This window comes from Eurytemora carolleeae, unplaced genomic scaffold (assembly GCF_000591075.1).
Source record: "Eurytemora carolleeae unplaced genomic scaffold, Eaff_2.0 scaffold206, whole genome shotgun sequence".
Taxonomy (NCBI): domain Eukaryota; kingdom Metazoa; phylum Arthropoda; class Copepoda; order Calanoida; family Temoridae; genus Eurytemora; species Eurytemora carolleeae.
In genome coordinates this window covers 81,302-102,019 of record NW_019396213.1, presented here as the reverse complement: position 1 = coordinate 102,019, position 20,718 = coordinate 81,302, and the positions used below count along the sequence as shown (strand labels likewise).

General features: G+C 32.4%; 1 protein-coding gene across 1 annotated transcript; it reads left to right on the top strand.

Annotated features, from left to right (window-relative positions):
• The first annotated feature begins 13,016 nt into the window (after positions 1 to 13,016).
• Positions 13,017 to 20,032, top strand: LOC111698321 (homeobox protein caupolican). The gene is made up of 5 exons (XM_023468633.1): positions 13,017 to 13,576; positions 15,861 to 16,211; positions 16,292 to 16,576; positions 17,328 to 17,481; positions 18,928 to 20,032. Exons 1-5 carry the CDS (start codon positions 13,526 to 13,528, stop codon positions 19,089 to 19,091), a joined length of 1,005 nt encoding a protein of 334 aa, XP_023324401.1. The 5' UTR covers positions 13,017 to 13,525; the 3' UTR covers positions 19,092 to 20,032.
• Positions 20,033 to 20,718: the final 686 nt, after the last annotated feature.

Here is a 20,718-nt window from a genome sequence, read left to right as displayed (position 1 = left end):
TGAATAAGTATAAGAAAGAAGACAGAAATGATTTTTCAAGATGAATAGTATCATTTGGTACTATATTGCAGGGTTACCCACAAAGGATCGACAACTCTGTATCACAAAATTTACACAAAATCAGAGAACTTAATTGATTCAAGGAGTTTAAGTTCCCATTAGGGTCTCATCTTTTGTAGGTATCCCTGTATATTGTTCAGTATAATCATGATATTGATTCGAATTGTGGATGGTTAAGTATTGTCTGTAGAAGTTAACTACTCCAAGTTATGAACAAGGATTGCTGGAAACCTATACTGTAGTTTAAACTGTTAACCTATGAACTGTACATTTCATTGTTTAGAAGTATACTGCTTCCTAGTGCTTTATGTTATATGCAAGTCCATATGACAAATTTTAAAAATGATAAATTTAAAAGCTTTCGAAACAATTTGGGGCAGACACCCTCGTCTTCATTTATGGTAATTCAAAGCTTTTGGGGAATATAATATAGTGTCATAATGATTCACATTAAAACCCCTTTGGCCATCAACTACAGGATTATGTGAACAAAAGTGCACTGTTATAAAATGTTTAAGCTACTCTTTAAAATGGAAATAAGGGTGAAATATAAAACTTTAATTGTCGTTTTCAGAAACAAGATTTTTTGTCACTACTTAATAAATTCATTATCATTTTACTTCCTCCACCATGTATTGTAAAATTTATAAACTTATAATAGATTTAAAATATGCTTTTTTCGTTTTAATTTTTAGAAATATTAATTAATAGTATTTTTGTTGTTCTGACTTTATTAGATTTTCGAATTTAGTTTTGTTACTGTAAAGCGCACACGCGGCATTTTTAGAATTAAAGTCGTCTTCTTGACTTTTAATGTAATTCTTCTCATTATTTATCTGTGATAATTGATTCAATAATAATTCCCATGTTTATCATTAATATTTATTTGTAATAAATTATTATGATTACAAAACCAGTTCAATTCAATTTAATATTTCTGAGAATATGGTGGAATAATAACCAAAATGTATTGGTTTTTTTTCAGCAACTGTCTTTGGTTTTTTTTAAAATTACATCCTTGTTTTTTGTCAAATATCTGTAAGCTGGACGTACAGAAACAATTTAAAGCCGTACTTTCCGTTTTTAGGATAAATTATTTCAAGCAAATGTGTATACAGTGAAATCTTTAGATCCTGGATCCCTGGGGAATTTTTGAAAGAAAGAAATTAAGCCCCCGTGGAAAAATTCCTGTATACGCCCCTGGTTCTCAGAAAACCTTGAACCAGTTACTTGACATATTTTCTTCTTTTTAATGTGTTTTAGATATTTTAAGATAATTACCAGTTTTTCATACTTACAATGAATATTTTTCTATCTCCCCCCCTCCCCCCCCAGGACTCCTACGCTATATTTGATATGATTTACTCCTAAGATTAAATTCCAGAAACACAATAGAAGAAATCTGAAATATTCTGCCCGGATATCTTCTTCTCTATCTACTATCTGCCCGTGCCATCTTCATTCATTTTTAAAAAAACATTTGTTCTTCATAAATTTACAATATTACAGGACCCTCGCTGAAGGGGTGGGCTGGTCTCCCCTTTGACAATTGTTATAGTGCAGTTCTTTTGGAACGACTAATTACGAGTTTAAGTGAACGAAAATAATTATTTTTAAGTTCATGCCGAGAAAAGTTTTTTTCGAGAATAATTCGACTTCTGTGCTTCTATGATAGCATGTAAGTTCATTTCTTAAATTCTAGATTGTGTTTGAGCGCAATTCTTATGATCTAGATTTTCCTTTCCACTTCTTTAGTTCTAGATTGTGTTTAAGTTCACTTCTTTAGTTCTAGATTGTGCTTAAGTTGACTTCTTAAGTTCTAGATTGCGAGTAATTGTTCACTTCTTTAGCTCTAGAGTGTGTTTAAGTACACTTCTATAGCTCTAGATTGTGCGTAAGTTCACTTCTTTAGTTCTAGATTGTCTTTAAGTTCACTTTTTTTAGTACTAGATTGTGCTTAAATGTACTTCTTTAATTCTAGATTTTGTTTAAGTGCACACTTCTTTAGTTCTAGATTGTGTTTCAGTGCACTTCGTAAGTTCTGGATTGTGATTAAGTGCACTTCGTAAGTTCTGGATTGTGATTGAGTGCACACTGCTTAAGTAATAGATTGTGTTTCAGGGACTTCTGAAGTTCTGGATTGTGTTTAAGTGCATACTTCTTTATTTCTATTTTGTGTTTAAGTGCACTTCTTTAATTCTAGATTGTGTTTAAGTGCACTTCTTTATTTCTATTTTGTGTTTAAGTGCACTTCTTTAATTCTAGATTGTGTTTAAGTGACTTCTTAAGTTCTAGATTGTGTGCACTTCTTTAATTCTAGATTGTGTTTAAGTGCACTTCTTTATTTCTATTTTGTGTTTAAGTGCACTTCTTTAATTCTAGATTGTGTTTAAGTGACTTCTTAAGTTCTAGATTGTGTTTAAGGGACTTCTCAAGTACTAGATTGTGTTTAAGTGCACTTCTTAAAGTCTAGATTGTGTTTCAGTGCACTTTTTAAGATCTATATTGTGCTATAGTCCACTTCTGAAGTTACGGATTGTGTTTCAGTGTTTTCTTAAGTTCTAGATTTTGTTAATTGTCCTAAGTCCTAGATTGTGTTGAATAAGTTCTAGATTGTGTTGAAATGATTTCTTTAGTTCCAGATTGTGTTGAAATGACTTCTTAAGTTCTAGATTGTGTTGAAATGATTTCTTAAGTTCTAGATTGTGTTGATTTGACTTCTTGAGTTCTAGATTGTGTTGAAATGACTTGTTAAGTTCTAGATTGTGTTGAAATGACTTGTTTTCACGGAAGCGTTGAGTTTCCAAGATTGATTTTTTTGGAAAAAATAATATTTTTTGTAGAAAAAAAGGATTCGCCAAACTGTGTGAATATATTTCATTTACAAATAAGTATACTGTTTATAGTGTACTGTACGAAGGGGTGGTTTGTGTACATAGATGATGTATAAAAGTGTGGGAATCTATTATTAGTTGTATTCCCGTACATCACTCCACCAACCCCTTCCTCAACCCTTCTTACCAGAAAAAAAATCTTCCTCATAAATTATTTTCAAAAAAGTTTAATTTTATAACATTCAGAATATATATTTTTAAAATGTCTATGAGGGAAAGTATTTTCCCCTGTTTATTCCCCTCATATACCGTATCAACACTCAACCTTATGGTTTTACACAAAATATCAATTCCCCCCTCCCTTTATTCCCCTCCTGGGGGACCCCCCCCCCTCCTCAGTTTTCAATAAAATCTCTTTCAAGTTTAGATTGTTGGGTAAACCACTCAGATTTAGATTTATTTTAAAGGAGGGTGGAAACGAGGGGGGTGGGGGCTGTGGATATTGTGGTTTTTTTGAGGGGGGTGCCAGGATTATAAAATTTTCATATGTATAGCTATAAAAAAGATTTTTCTTCGCTATTTAAATAACTTTTCAATTTATGAAACGTTTCACAATTTTTTTATCTACCAATTTAAACAGAAAAATTTGCAAAAATATTTTTTATTGCAAAATTAAAACAGTTCAAAGCTAAAAGCTAGATTAGGTGCTCAAAGCGCCTTAAAGGCCTAGTAAACTTAAACTTTGCAGTTGCAGATCACAGTTTTACATTTTATTCAAAATCTTAGAGTGTAATTTATTAAAGAAAAAGATAACTTGACCACTGATGACACAATTGTATTTCTTGTATGTTGGTATATAATCAGGGGGGCTGGATCTTAGCTACCTGTCCGTGTACATTAGCCTGAGTGTACACTTAGGAAACTCGACAGTTTACTGAAAAAAGATATTTAGAGATTATGGCCTATTCATATTGTAAAGTGTACAAGTACAAGTGTATATGGGGAGGTTTTGTATCTTAAATTGTACTCAGTTTTCTCAGAACCGATGAACGATGAAATATTGCAATAGTGATTTCCTCCATTGTTTCGTCAGTAAACCCCGCAAGTTACTTTTCAGAGAAATCAGGATAAAAATAATCTATTTTCAAAGAGAAAATTATTTAGTGCCTTCGTAATCATTGTGCAACGTTCATCCCTCTCTATTTAACGGAAAAGTTGAAATTATGTCTGCATTTTTATTAAGTTTTTTTTGATTGAAACCCTTTTTAATTTCAGAAATCACCCCCGAGTAATGTAATATTGCTCTTTAACATATTGATCTTTAAAAGAGCTTTAAAGGAGCTTTAATGGTACCATTGTATATATTGAAACCAGTTCTCTCTGGGCGGGATTTGTAAACAAGAATCTGCATCAGTGTTCGTTTAGTATCCGAGGAGGTTAAAAGCATTTGATTTTGATAATTTGGATAATTCACATAATAGTTTCCTATGACCAGAATATTTCATTGATTTTTTATGTGAAAGATGGATCCCATGTCAGGCTTCGACATCCGTCTTGTGTTTACATGACATCCGTCTTGTGTTTACATTACCGCACAAAGACAGTACACTGCAGTACAAACGATCCGTACATCTCTGAAATAACTTTCCTTGCATTAGTACCTTGCATTAGTACCTTGGCTTGTACAATTAGTAAATACATCATTACTCACTGTGTTTTAAATGTCTCACGGTCTCAAGCAAATATCGATGAGAATTTTGCCAATTACTTCTTACAAACCAAAGCAAACATCAAGTTTTTATAGTGTTGAAATGTAAACGTAAAGGGCTGCAGAAAAGCAAAAATGAGTTAGATCGGTAAAATCTAAGCCCAAGGCGTTGCGGCACTTCAAAGTAAACCCTGTCTTAAAATTGATGAGATTGATTGATTGTTTCTATGTGCACTCTATATACTATAACCTCATTGTACTAAATGCATTGTAGATGTTTAGATATAAATTATTTCAAACTTGATTGTGAAAGGGAGCTAAGAAAGTTAGAGCAGTTATATTTTATATAAATTTTTAATCATTATTATTCTTTTCTTCTTTGTGTTTGATATTTTTGTAGAAGTAGAAAACGGAAATGATTATGATTTTTAGAAACGGAATTAAAACTAAGATGGAGAAAAATTATTTCTGAAGATATTTTTTTTGATGATGAACCCATATTTCAAAGCTATAAAAATAGTATTTTGGTCTTGAATATGTTTCTACCTTTATAAACGATACGTGATATATTCATATATTTTATAGCTGACAATTGATGTTTACAAAAGAAAATAATTTCACATACGACAACCGTTTTGAGTGATTTTCCAATTTTTTATTTTATATGATTTTTTTCGTCCGTCACATGATCAGTAGTTGAGTTAAATTATAAAATATGTTATGAAATATGTTTCCAGATATTTTCTGAAAACCACGCAACCTCTTCACAGTTCCTGTAAACATAATTACTCGACACACAGCCAGAGATTGTTTTAATCTTGTCTTACTTTAATTAATAGTATTTGCAAACAATAATAAATGAAAAAGTTTGAGGGGTAGTTTTTATAGAAATTGTCACTAAAATGTAAGGTTTGAAAACTTGAGTGGTTTTTAGTTATTAATTTTAATATTTAGGTAGATAAAAACATTTTGAAATAATTGTCCTAACTGTGAGGCTATGAGCCATGCCGTTTACAACCTCCCCCCCCCCCTCTCCTTTTGCCATGGGTAAAGTAGATTAAGCATGCAGGCATAAAATCAAAATACAGAACTACATCAATTGCAAATTATAAAATTATCTAAATATGTAAAAAATTGAAATGCGCAAAACTTTACTGCGCTGTCTAAGAGAGTATAAAGAAGAAATAGTAACAAAATGTAATGTGAGTTTACGTACGTACTTTTTATTAAATAAATAGGAAGTGATTTTATATAGAAAAATCACATTTATTTTAAATTTAATGTGTCCTATATTTTACAATTTTACTTATTGACAAAGGTATGGTCATGTCAAACTAAAATAAATTAAAATATTGATTTTACAAATTATTAAATCATAACTTCTCTTTTTGAAGATTTAAAATATTGATATTACAAATTATTAAATCATAACTTCTCTTTTTGAAGATTTATGGAGAAAAAGAAGAAAAATGTTTTGAATTTCTAAAATGTAACCGGATAATTTTTATCATCGCATAAAATCAAAACTAAAGGCATTACTGGTTGTCTAGATTGTAGATATTTATAGATAATCTTACAGAATTCTCTCAGACTGAGAAGTATGATTTCATGTCTAATAGGATAAGACCACGAGGATTTTTGGTAGATACATCTTATAAAGTTATATTGGGTATAAAAATCAATTTGTAGAAAGAAACTTTTTTATCATGTGTTGTTTTTATGAATTTTTATAAATTGGGTACAGTTAGTACACAAATATTCCATTTTAATAATTCTTGGTTTCATTTCTCTACTTCATTACTTCTTTCTCTTACGTCTTAGAAAGAAGCTTAAAAATAAAAAAAAAACGTTACGATTTTTAAGAAAAATGTTTATATAATTTAAATATACAAAAAAAATATTTGAAAATAAATTTCTTTTTGATGACAAATGTCCTTATAAAACAAGGATCGGGTAAAAAGATGTATTCTAAGGATTATATAAAAAGATTAAAGATTAAACAAAGCAGGTCAAACTTATGCAACATTGTCACTTTGTATCTCCTCCAGTTATGATTTAACTCAAGTATGACCCTCCTGTATACCGAGTTCATTAGCGCCTGATCCAATCAGGGCTCAGTCATATGTTTGTTGTCTATTCTGAACCAATAGAAATAGTGTGGCGGTAACATCTATCTTTCTATCTATCTCTTTATCCAATTAGTGTTATTAATCCTTCAATCGGTGCTATCAGAAAATGGAAATATTTACTTCTACTGAAACTTTGGTGATGAGAAAAGCATATAATATATTGTTAACATATTAGAAATTTAGAAATTTTCAAATAGCTTTTCAATAAGTGAAGTTATGATTGAAAACATATAAGATGACAATCTAGCGTGAAATTTACACATTTTCCAAAAATTATTTCTTTCCAATAAAATATCTTCTTTTTTATCTTTTCTGAAAATTTTTGTCTATTTTGACAAACATACAAAGTTATCATTATTAATTTTTCACCAAATTGAAAGTTTCAGAAGATTTACTGTTTTTCTTTGTTATTCCTTATAACTTTTATAGTTTTCACATTATAAAGTTTTTTCTTATTCTTTTTGTCTAAATCTGCATAAACAAAACTTAATAAATTCTAAACCTAAACCATGAGAAAAGAGAGTGTGGGTTGCAACAAATATTTGGACCAAAGAATTATAATGTAAAGATAGTTATTTCAGAGATGTACGTATCTTTTGTACTGCAGTGTACTGTCTCTGGGCTGTAAAGTAAACACAAGACGGATGTTACTGCATCCTTCACATAAAAATCAATGAAATATTCTAGTCATAGGAAACTATTATGTAAATTATCAAAATTAAATACTTTTATCCTCCTCGGATACTAAACGAACCCTGATGGATCTATTCTTGTTTACAAATACCTCCCAGAGAGAGCTGGTTTCAATATGTACGCAGAGAATACGCAACCGCAATTAACTTTCCTTGCCTTGGACCATGTTTCTTTTGGTGCCTCCCCCCCCCCTACTGACGCCCCCCCCCCTTGGTGCTCCATCCCCCCTCCGTAGATGTATGCAGCTAATAGGCTTAGTGTTTACCAACTCGGTTGGGGACAAAACTGGCTCAATGTAGTATACATGCAGTATACACATAAGAAGGATAGGGAGTCGAGGGGGAGGGGGACTAGAAGAGGGACGGGCCCTGGGGGGGGGGAGTTGAACAAATAAATGCATAATTCTTATTCTTTTTAAATTGTTTTGTAAAAAAGGAACATTTACAGAACCTAAAACAGCATAATTGTATTATCCCCTTGGATTTGAGAACCACTAGACTTTTTGCTCAAACATTTTGGCAACCACTTATCCGCTTTACGTTCAATAAAATTTGGACCAATGAGAGAAGCGTATTGGTGTGCCGGGCTAGAATCCTAGCTTTCTTGTCTCTGATTGGTCGAAATCAGATGTTCCGCGCAGCCTCCAGTCCCAATACTAGCCCCAAAAACATGGATTTCACCAGGGATAAACCTATCAAAATTTTCATAGTAAAAATTTCAGAAATTAAGCAGAAAATGTTTGGACTCAATTTTAAAAGTTTATTTTTTATTTATAAAGTAGTGAAGAATATTTGTTATGTAGAATACACGAGTGAGGGTGTAGAACAAGGTTTGGTATGATAAGATTATGTCCCGAGGAATGTATATACAGACAACTAATGGAGGGACTAGGAGTAGCCTGATACCAGGCCTATCTTTCCTAGGATAACATGCTTATACTTATCTTATTTATCCAAATATATTGTTGTATTCAAACCTCTTGTTGTAACGAATATATAAACGTATGCTTCACGAGCTTTATAAACTGACCATATAACATTCAAACCAGAGATAAGTTTGTTTTTTACAAGCAGTATATGGGGTAGAGCCAACACAGGTTTCTTTTTAATTCTTTAACGATTTTGGGGTTGGTTCAAAACATGTCTTATATTGACTGCAAACTAAAATAAGCAAGCTTTAATACAAAACCAATTTTAAGCTCCTGACCTTTTTAATTAGAAACAAGCACAACGTAGTTTTGAAATGAATATATCCAAGGCTACAAAAAAGTATAAGGGAGTAGGTGAGTTAAATCTCAAAACCTAAGTCGTGAGACACTTCAAATTCGACGCGGTCTTAAGATCTGATGCATAACTTTTATAGTTGTCTATATATCTGGCATTCAGTACACCACATATTTAGAAAACATAAAATTTGCATAATTTGTGTGAAAATATTGTATTTTTCAAACACAACTCATTTTTTTCGGAAAAGATGAGAACAAAAAGGTTATCATGGGCAATCAATCAAGTTTGCTTTTGGTTCTTGTAAGTCTAAATTGAGAATTTGTTTAGTTACATATTATTTACATATTTAAAATAGTTTTTCTTTTCAATAGCTTTTCATTAAAAGGAATTATCATTTGAAAAATGTAAGATTTATATCCTATAGCGTGAAATTTTCTTACTAGGACAATTTTGAGTCAATTATTGATAGAAAAAAGGTTAAAGATAAAAAAATATATATGAGAATACGGGAAAAGATCAAACTTTAAAAAAGGTATTGAAAAAAACTGACTTACAAAACTTGAACACATGAAACACCCTAAACTAAGCTACAGTAAATAGAATCTGCAGTATTCTTACCGAAGACATAGAATAATTTAGTGGAGTGTTAGAAATAGTGATATATTGTGATAAAACCCGTCAAAGATAAGAATAGGTTTACAAGGATAAGAATAGGTTTACAAGGATAAGAATATGCTTACCAAGGATAAGAATAGGTTTACAAGGATAAGAATAGGTTTACAAGAATAAGAATAGGTTTACAATGATGAGAATAGATTTACAAGGATAAGAAGAGGTTTACAATTATAAGAATAGGTTTACAAAGATAAGTATTGGTTTTCAAAGATAAAAATTGGTTTACAAGGATAAGAAGAGGTTTACAAAGATAAGAATTGGTTTTCAAAGATAACAATTGTTTTAGAAAAATAAGAATTGTTTTACAAGGATAATAATAGGTTTACAAGGATAAGAATAGGTTTACAAAGATAAGAGTTGGTTTACAAAGATAACAATTGCTTTAGAAAAATAAGAATTGGTTTACAAGGATAAGAATATGTTAACAAAGATAAGAATAGGTTTACAAGGATAATAATAGGTTTACAAGGATAAGAATATGTCCACAAGGATAAGAATAGGTTTACATATGTAAAATAAGTTCAAAGCTAAGGTTATTGTTTAACATTAAAGCACAATTTTGAAGCTACGTTGTATTACTTATAGTTCAAATATAGTTTTATACATTTTGAAATACATACAATATTTTCATCCATATTATTTATTAATATTTTTTAAAGAACCTTTTTACTAACATTACATGTGATAAACTTAAAAGTGACCTGTGTGTACAGTAAACTACTCTTCAGAAAAAAAACTGCCAACGATAAATTTCTGAAAAAAAGAAAAACCCTCGACTCGTCTCACGAATTCTAAAGTTTCTCCAAGACCCATGAACAGCTGGAGGGCTGTACACAGTTGTATGGAGTACTCAGCGGGCAGAAATATAAACCGTGGATTTCATGCCAAACTGATGCAAAAATTAATGGATTTTTGTCTTTTGTAAACAGTGTTAATGAAATTGCTAAAGCTGCAATGATTCTGCGGCCTGGTATAAAGTTGCCGAAAGATATAATTACAAAATTTATACTTTTCAAGCATGAAACATAGTCATGCATACATAGGAACAATGGGTAGAGAAAATGACGGATTCTAGATTAAATGTTTGCTAGATAGAGATGGGCGTTGCGTTTTTGCGTTTGTTTGCAAAATTGTTTTCTCTTAACGTTTGCTTTAACTTTAACAATAATATCGTTTGTTACAACACGACGAACTATTGTTTCAGAATTATATTTTTGCATAAATTTACTCAGTTCTAATCATAGATGCAAACTTCAATCTTTAATGATTCTTATAAAACCTTCTAAATGTCAAAGAAATGTTTAATAAATGGATAAAAAAAACTATATTCAATTCATATAGCTGAACCATGCATTTTTAACCGAAAAGCCGGTTTGGTTTGAATTATATTTATACGAAACAGCCAGTTTTTAGGATTGTATGCAGTGCTATTCAAAAATTTTGTTTCACCACCATTTTAATCTAATAATTACAATTTACAAAGCTAAATTTTAATTAGCTCAATGTTAAATATAATTAAAAGCTCAAATTTAAAATATTTAAAAAGTAAAACCGATTGTTTACTTTAAAACCTAAGGTTTAGTTTTAATAACAGTTTTATAGAAATTGCGTTTCTACGGGCAGCTGTAGTACATTTGAATTTCCGAGCCGGGTCAACTTTTCCGGTCCTAGTTTGTACTGTACCTAGCTCTATGGACAGGACTAGCCGGTGCAACAAGGTTGACGTGGTCAAACTTTATACTTCAAATAGGTTGAATTTACTTTTACTAAAGGGGCAGAGGTGCGTGTTTCATTATTACACCATTTCTAATTCTTGTAAAAACATAAAGTGCATTTCATATTAGAAAAATAAACGAATAATAATGAAATAAATTTAAAAATCCCCATTTTACACAAGTGTACCAAAAAAGAAAAAAATACTCTTTTTAAGGGTTAAAGGGAGTGACCGGCTATGTAAGGTAGATGAACTGAGTATGCAGTGTTGTGGAAAACTTCTTTCGGATTCATTTGACACATCTAAAACTTCTGAAAACGTATCCACCCCCAAAGTAGGAGTTTTGAACGTCGAGTTTGCGCTCAAAATCAGGATTTACAGATATTTAAAAAGTTTAATATATCTCAAATGAATCCGAAAGAAGTTTTCCACAACACTGCATACTCAGTTCGACTACCTTACATAGACAGTCACTCACTTTAAACCCCAAAAATGTAATGTAAATTATTCATAATAAACAAAAGCAATTTTTTAAGAAGTGAAAACTTAGGTAATGTTTTATCATCTTTGTGTGCTATCAAGGCCACCCCCCCCACCCTTCCCCCCACACATTAAACAAATTTTTAGAGACCATGCTTTAGATTTCACTTCTCTCTTTAGTTTACTACTGTGACTTTGAGCCCTCTTAATTCCTCCATTATATACCTAAGAGTTAGAAAACAAACTTTTCCCATTAAAAGTTTAATTTAAAAACAAAGTGAGTTTTTAAAACTCGAATTTCATAAACTTTTGATGGAAATTTTATATTAAGATAATTACGACTATGATAAATATTATAGATAACACTAATATACTTTTATTTGATTTTGTTTTGAGAACTCGAAAGCGTTTGTTGGATATATAATAACCTTTATCTTTTGCTGATATCGGTTACTTTAAGTTTTTACCCAGCTAGTGATAAACATTGAACACAAACAATTGTCAGGTTACAGGTCTCACCGCTCTCTAGTTATATCAGAGGGGGGGGGGGGGGTTAATGTCTTTCTTAGCAAACAAATCAAAAAGTTATAAACATTTTTAGTAAAGATATATTTCACAGATACCTAGAGTACAAACTAATATAGTTATAAATTATCTTTTTTAAGTTTAAAAAAATAATTTCAGAAATTCGTTTAAAAAAGTATCATTGGATTTTTATGAGTCCAGTTATAATTTCCTATATTAAATACCTATATAATGTATATATATATATATATTTATAACTATAAAGCAATAATCAAAACAGCGTCTCAGTTTTCATATTTATCAATACAAATTGTTTCAGATCGCTGGATCCTCATCAATCAATAATCTTGGTTTAACTATATATATAACTGTGTGAATATATGTGTATATTTGAAATGCTAAAATATTATATATTTTGTTCTTTTTAATATTTTTTGACATTTACAGATATATACAAACATTTAAAAAGGTAAAATAAGTTCTTTAAAAAATATAAATGTCTATAAATTATCTTTTATTACTAAAACTCGAACATCCACAGCGATATATATATCAAGACTGGTCCTGATTAGAGCTGTCACCAAGATTTTGCCCTTGATTTAAAATTACCAGGCATTTTTTTGTTGGATGAAAAGATTTCCAAGCTGAAATATATGATTTTAAACAAAATAGTGTATTATTAATTAAATTTATAATGTTTCACTAATTCTTGTTTTATTAAGTATAGATTTTACTTAAAAGTTAAAATCAATTAATCAAGGTATATATTCTCTTAATTCCTCATGAGTCTTAATTAAGAGTAGATAGATAGATAGATAGTTAGTTAGTTAACTGAGTGATGTGTCTTATATTCAGCTTAAGTGTGTGTTTAACTTTCCTACTATCAGCTAACACAGATTACACTAAATATATTTGGCAGCTAGTTGGACTTAGAATTTGGAAGATGGAAGAAACAAATAGAAAAACTTGCTAAATATGCAGAACCCTGCTCATTATGTGTGAAGGCGTCAAGATTCATCAGCTAGACATGCCAGGCCGGGTCGGAGGCCCCCGCCCGCCCGGCCCGGACTCCCACCGTCCGGCCTGGACAAAACTGCTCTGGATTCGCTGTTGTGAAAATGCGCGAGTGTAAAACGGCGCTGATAAGTCGGGCGGCACCAATCTAGGCTGGGTACACGCGGGCCGCGACACACGCAGCCCGACACGGTTTCTAGTCGCTCAGCAGTGTAATGGTCATGTTTCCTTGTCCAACATTTGTAATACATCTTTGTGATAATTGGGACGAGTGTTTTCATGTGAGAGCACAGCTATATGTCACAGCCGTAGTCGTCGACTAGTCTCTTAATAGCCAACTTGCCCTGCACAGTAATCAAGGTGATAGACTATAAGATAAGGATCTAAACTTAGATACATTCTCAGCACTGCGCCTGCATAAATCTACAATGAATGGTTGTGCTTGATAAAGACTTGAGTTTAGAGATATGTCACATCTTGCGTTTAGTTATAGTTCGGCACTACCTACATCTTCTCAGGTTAGTTTCAAAGCTTAAAAATAATTTTTTCGTTTCAGTTTAAATTCATCTTTTTATCAAAATTTTAATCTTTACTTTTTTGTAGTTGTAAAGATGGGTTTTGTGTATTTACTTAGCTCAAAATGATTGAAAAATTTTAAAGTTTAAAAAAATCAGAATTGAGTATAAAAAGGCCTTAAAGCTAACTTTTTCATTTAATTCATAATTTGCTATTGCTTGAATTTAAAAAAAAAGCTCAATCTATAAGATTTTTACCTTTAAAAAGTTCATTTATATTTTATGTATAAATTATAATGAAAAGCTAAACATAGAAAAGTTTCATGTTCCTCATTTAATATAATCATGTTAAATTTACATTTCTACTTTAACAATGCAATCAAGCAAAAATTTTAATTTAAACTTAAATAAATGTTATAACATATAAAACTCAGAAATACTAATTTATAAATCTAATTTTAAGCTTTCATTTCTCTGCAGCTTTTTACAAATAGAAAGAATTTGTTTTTTAAAAACAATATTTTTTTACTATTTCTACAAAACAATCCTCCCGAATTACTAGTTTTTAATAAATTATAAATAAACTATTTTCTTGCAACAAAATGAAAGATTCTAATCTTTATATTTTTGCACCCTGATGGTGTAAACCTTTAATATTTTAATTTTCGACGATTTGATTTAACAGAATTCATAGTTAGAAACATCAAAGGTCTACGACATCGGATTGGAAAGATTTACAAATTAAAAAGTCATAGTTTGTGGCCAGAGCTCAGTCTTTTTCCAATTTTCAATGTAATTTTTAAATCTTATGAAGTTTTACTTTGTTACGTTATCGTCTCCTTAAAGCTTTTAAAAATATTTTCACATTTTTCAAACTTGTGTTGCATAAAATCCTATTTTTTCATTTAATACTTTAGAAACATTCGCACAACTTCGTTTTTGCAATTTTTTGCCATCCCCCCCTCTTAAATACTTTTGCTTCTTTTATGATATTTGTTACCCCTAGTCCTCCAAACTTATAACCCCGCCCAGTTCTCGCTATTTGTAAAATATGGTTCAGGGTTGTGAATTAATTTTTTCCTTAATATATCTTCATACCTCATTTGCATAACGGGTTGAAGGGGGGGGGGGGTGCGCACTGATGTAATGAAGCTAGGGAGGGGGGAGGGGCAATATTCAAATGATGCAGAAACATAAACCTGTCAAAAACATACGTCTACCCATACACCCATAAACATAAACCTATACGAACCAAACTGAAAATATAAATATTTACATTTTTCAGTTTATACATTCTTACTTTCAAACATAGCATGGAGTTAATAAAAGATTAACGTGACCCTAAAGTTGATTAAAATTGTGAAAAATGTCAGTTAAAATCCTGCTTGGCGACTTCTAAATTGACATAAAGATTTTATATTTCCCCCAAAGTTAAGGTTTACACTGATGATTTGAAGAATTCTTGTACTATTAATGATTTCAACGGAATCTATAGGTGTGTGTGCACTGCACAGTAAATATGGGGGGGGGGGGTCTTGTATTTTTCAGAAAATATATTTTTAACGGGTTTTTAAAAATTAGCTTTTTATTATTTTAAATAAAATGGTAAAACATGCACAATGCACATACTGAAATCTACCCTAATTGCATAATTTTAAAGTTTAATCTTTTAGTCAAATTAGAGAATGCACGTTTTTAAGCACCTAGCTAAAACATATAAGAAATGTTTTGAATCCGTATACATAGGTTAAAACACAAATATTTGTTGACATTTTAGTGTGGAATTATCAGTCCTGACTTGAATTTAATTATACGAGAACTTGGCATAGGCTCAAGCGCCAAAACTAAATGTCAGCATCGTTTAAAATCCGCAAACACATTTTCCTGGATCTAGCTTTATTAAACAAGGCGAGTTCCACCGGCAGCCGACAGATGTCTCTGCTTTCGCGGATTTTTCAAAAAAATTGCCGCCACTCTTGAATCAAATGCCGCCACTACAACAGCACAAAACTATAACACTGATTCACGTCAATTTCATGTTTATGAAAACCAAATTTTGGATTTCACGGAGTAATTGATCGAGTCACATTTTTCATGCTGAAGCGTTTCATGCATTTTAGCAAAAAACTGGCCAAAACATTGATTTTAAACATGATTTAAAAATGATTATATAATTAAGTGTATCGATGCCGACTTTTGACAATAATTATAGACAACATACACATAAATCTATTATTAATAAACATTTTTGGCATTCAGGAAATATCTAATTTTTATTTTTTTTTAGATGTTGACTGGAGTGCCAGCCAGTTCTCCCAATATATCCAACCCATCCCTCTCCCCTGTGTGTTCTAGCGAGGAGGGGCGGGCTGTATCCCCCCTCCCCGCCCACCGTGGAATCCCCACCTCCCTTTCCGATACCATTTCCAGGATTCCGGTGAGCCTAGCAGACTCACGCATCCCACATAATCTAGATCCAGGACAATTCCTGCCTGAACACGCGAACCTTGGTCTCGCGTACCCTCGTCTTGGTTCCTCAATGATGGCCCTGGGGGCGGGCATGCCCGGTCTTCCATACTCTTCCAGTGAACAAAATCCTTATTCTTCCCTTTCCATGGAAAATTTTTACAACCCCTTGGTAAGAAAACTATTATTATTTATCTTTAGAAAATGTTTACAATTTATTTGGCAAAAAATATATTTATTTTGTGTTTTCAGGCAAATCCATACAGTTTAAAGAATAGCAGCGACGCAGCAGAAATGGCTGCTTGGACCTCTAGTAGCCTTGCAGCCTCAGCCGCTGGCTATTATCCTTATGACACATCCTCGCTTGCAGCCTATGGCTACGGTGGCGCCTACGGTTTAGCGGCGACAAGGAAGAACGTGACACGTGAGTCTACGGCGACCCTAAAGGCCTGGTTGAACGAGCACAAGAAGAACCCCTACCCTACCAAGGGGGAGAAGATCATGTTAGCTATAATATCCAAGATGACTCTGACACAGGTATGTGGAATTGTTTTAGGGATCAGTCCCTTTATGTTGTTTTAAAATATCGTATTTGTTGAGGTATTCTGCACCCTGATAAGAATTTAAAATCAATTTATTCAAGAGAGCGGACCTGGGTCATAATAAATCAAAGGAATTGTTTTAAAAGTGGGAAATTTGACGCATTATTCTCTCTGCAAGGGATTCATTGATTTATATGTTTAAATTTGGCAGGGAGATTTACCAATATATATTTGGGGGGGGGGGGGTTCTTGGTTGACAGGTTACTTTGAAAATTCTTTTTAAATAACACGTTTATAAAAATGCCATATTTGAAAACAAATCCGTACATATAGCAATTATTTTTTACTCAAACTTTGCAATTGAGCTTTACTCAAATTTTTCAATCGATTTTCATTCAGTTTGTAATTGATGTTTACTCCAATTTTGCAATTGATTTTTACTCAATTTTCAATTGATTTTTATTCACACTTTCCAATTGATTTTCATTAATTTTGTAATAAATTTTTACTCAAACATAGCAATTGATTTTGATTTAGTTTATAATTGATTTTAACTATAAAAGCCTTTAAATGATTATTACATTGAATAAGTTCTTCGCCTAGTTAATTTAAATATATTTATATATATGTATTAGGTTAGCTGTTGGTTTAATTTATATATATATATATTAGGTTAGCTGTTGGTTTAATTTATATATATATATTAGGTTAGCTGGTGGTTTAATTTATATATATATATATATTAGGTTAGCTGTTGGTTTGCTAATGCACGAAGAAGGTTGAAGAAGGAGAATAAGATGACCTGGGAGCCTAAGAACGGATTAAATGATGAAGATGTTGATGTCTCAGATGAGGAGGATCTACAGGAACATTCATTCAAGGAGGAGAAATCACATTCAGGTAGATAGATAGATAGATAGATAGATAGATAGATAGATTAGATAGATAGATAGATAGATAGATAGATAGATAGATAGATAGATAGATAGATAGATAGATAGATAGATAGAAAGATAAAAAATAGATTGATAAATATATGGATGATGATAGTCGATAGTTTAAAAATAATTATGAATAGCCGATAGTTATGTATATATGAATAAAAGAATAGATAGATAGATAGATATTATTATCGCACAGGGAAAGTCCATAAACATGGGATTTAAATTGAAAACGTTGATATTAGGACCAATGTTCAATTTCGTACCTAGCCGATTTGCATAAAGTTAACTGGCAAAGTCTAGAGCTGTTAATATGCTAAATGTCGAGTTGAAAATTAAAATGAGCTGTGTGTAGGTTTCAAGTTTATCTGTCCCTTGTGTACACTTGAAATTCTAAACTAGCAAAATATATTTATATATATATATATACCTTTACGACAAGTTGTACATTACAAATATTAATTAAATTCATTAATAGCTGGAGTTTTTTATATTGCTTTATGTACAACATTTAATATTTGTTGTACTTTGCACATATCTAAGGAAAAATTTGATATCTACCTTATTATTGTTCAAATAATTGACATGGAAAAGGGGAAATGTGTTTAATGTGTTAAAGTCGGAATTGTTTGATGATGAGTTCTCTATTGGTTTTCATCTCTATTGCCCCTTGCCGCGGTGTTCTCTTGGTTTACCCCTCTATGGCTCGAAGCTAAATTATCACTAAGATGTTGCCGGTTTTTATTCTTTGATTTGGCAAGATGGGGGCAAACATGGGGGGAGGGGTGGGGTATTGGTTTTGCGATTACTCCCAGATATTTAAATTAGCCTATATAAGCTAGCTTGCTCCAATTATCCACCTAGTAAGTGAGGGGGGGGGTGATGAGTAAAAATTTCAGAATGAATAACAAACATAGAAAATAGATAAATTTTTATTTGAAAAAGCTACTTTAGACCATTAAAAAATGTAAAACAAAATTTTATCCCGCCTGACCCCCCTCCCCCCCTATTCACCTTCATCTCTAACAGTAATGACATAATGAGTTTGGTAACGGTTGGGGAGGGGGGGGGGGTCCTGGCGCCTCCTATATACCAGACCGATAAATACTAACTGGACATGAGAGGGGGGGGGGAAGGTAAAGATGGTTTAAAGGAAGAAAGGGGAGGGGTAGATGCAAACGGATGGAGGGAGGGGGGGGGGGATAATTAGAAAAAGGAGATCGAAAAGTTATTCTTAAATCAGGGGATACAAATTGAATATTTAAAAGACCAAGGAAACGAACGACTGAGAATAAAAGATATATAAAAGTAGAAGTTGAACTAAAATCAGCAGATTGTAGATTGTAGATGGTAGGCAGAATAAAGAATCATATTATTCAATATTTAATTTAATTTTTTTTTTCAGATCTAGAAGACCAAAGAAGTAGTTGGGTAGTAGGACCTGGAGATATGAGAGAACTAACCCAACCTACCGTCAAGGACGGTGTCCCCCTCCCTCCCTCCAAACCCAGGATCTGGTCGATGGCGGAGCTCGCCGTCAGCAAATCTTCTTATATTGGATGCGGATAAAAATCCAAACCAAACCTAAACCTAAACCAAACCAAACCAAACTCCGGAGAATAGAAATGTTAAAATTCTGATTTGTTTCCCTGGTTCAACGTGTTTTCTCGAGGGATGGTGGAATCCTGTTCTTCCGTGTGATCCTTACAAGCTATTAAGGAGTAGGTGAGCCCTACCAATGACCTGGATATAGGTTGAACCCTCCGTGTAATCTAGTTCTGGGATGATCCCTAGCAATACAAAAACTCTGGGGTCAACCCGTTTCATACTGAACCCTACCCTTAGTCCTCACACAACTAGACCCTACCAACCTAGAATCCGGGTGATCCCTACTAGCAACTTGAATTCTGGGTGATCCTTTCTAGCAACCTGGATTCTGAGTGATCCCTACTAGCAACCTGAATTCCGGGTGATCCCTTCTAGCAACCTGAAATCCGGGTGATCCCTTCTAGCAACCTGGATTCTGGGTGATCCCTACTAGAAACCTGAATTCCGGGTGATCCCTTCTAGCAACCTGAAATCCGGGTGATCTCTTCTAGCAACCTGGATTCTGGGTGATCCCTACTAGAAACCTGAATTCCGGGTGATCCCTTCTAGCAACCTGGATTCCGAGTGATCCCAATAACCGCCGAATAGTCCAGTTAGCCCTACCTGACCCTCTCCACTCATCCTTCTCTGCAAGGCTACAGTCCAAAAAACTGAAATCGGCGACTAACAAAAATCGAACAATTTGCCGAAACTAGTGAATTTTTGTTGAAAATTTCAAGCCATTGAGACACTGTAATATGGTGTGAATGATTTAGCCCCGGCAAGGGTTATATTATCTTGTAGGTTAGGTTACATTGGTAGAAATATTGTTTATTAATTGCCAAATATAGATGTGATACTTTGTAACCTTATGTATTAATTTATTTTAAGTCATTTGTCAGAATAAAAGTTTGAAGTAAGAATGAAATGTTATTTAAAAAGATATTATTGAGTTTCCTAAAAAAATAGGACTTCAGAGAGATGATTTGAACCGAATTATTCCTAAAATGGATATCAATATCATATATGAAACAATATGTGTCTTTTGTAAATGACTTTGTAAAAAAACTTTTAAAAGGTCTGTATGACTTTTTTAAAGAATGGTGATATAAACTTTAAAAGTACAACTGAGTTTAAACGAGTACATTTTCCATGTTTATTAAATATAACCCTTTGAGGCTTGAATATTTGTGAGTTTTTTTTCAACCCCCCTTTCATAAAGAAAACGAGATTTAGTTTGGCTCTAAGATTAAACGAGTACATTTTCCATGTTTATTAAATATAACCCTTTGAGGCTTGAATATTTGTGAGTTATTTTTCAACCCCCCTTTCATAAAGAAAACAAGATTTAGTTTGGCTCTAAACAAAAATCAGTCTTCCACACGTTGAAATCTCTTGATTCATGATGGAATTTCAAATCCTGTTTGCGTTCTTTAGACTTTCTTAGCTACCATGTTTATACATATAGCCCGCCTTAGCTACCATGTATATACATATAGCCCGCCTATTCAAAAGGTTGTGTGCCTTAATTTGACCTAAATATCACCTGAGTTCACAATGCATGCCCCCCCCCCACCCCTCCCAGCTAATAGATACCCACTACCCAGTC

Bases quoted from the DNA above. Each gene is read 5' to 3' on its own strand.
- LOC111698321 (XM_023468633.1), top strand. From the start codon at position 13,526: ATGTCACATCTTGCGTTTAGTTATAGTTCGGCACTACCTACATCTTCT. The intron at 16,212-16,291 runs GTAAGAAAACTA...TTGTGTTTTCAG, and splicing joins AAAATTTTTACAACCCCTTG to GCAAATCCATACAGTTTAAA. The intron at 17,482-18,927 runs GTAGATAGATAG...TTTTTTTTTCAG, and splicing joins GGAGGAGAAATCACATTCAG to ATCTAGAAGACCAAAGAAGT.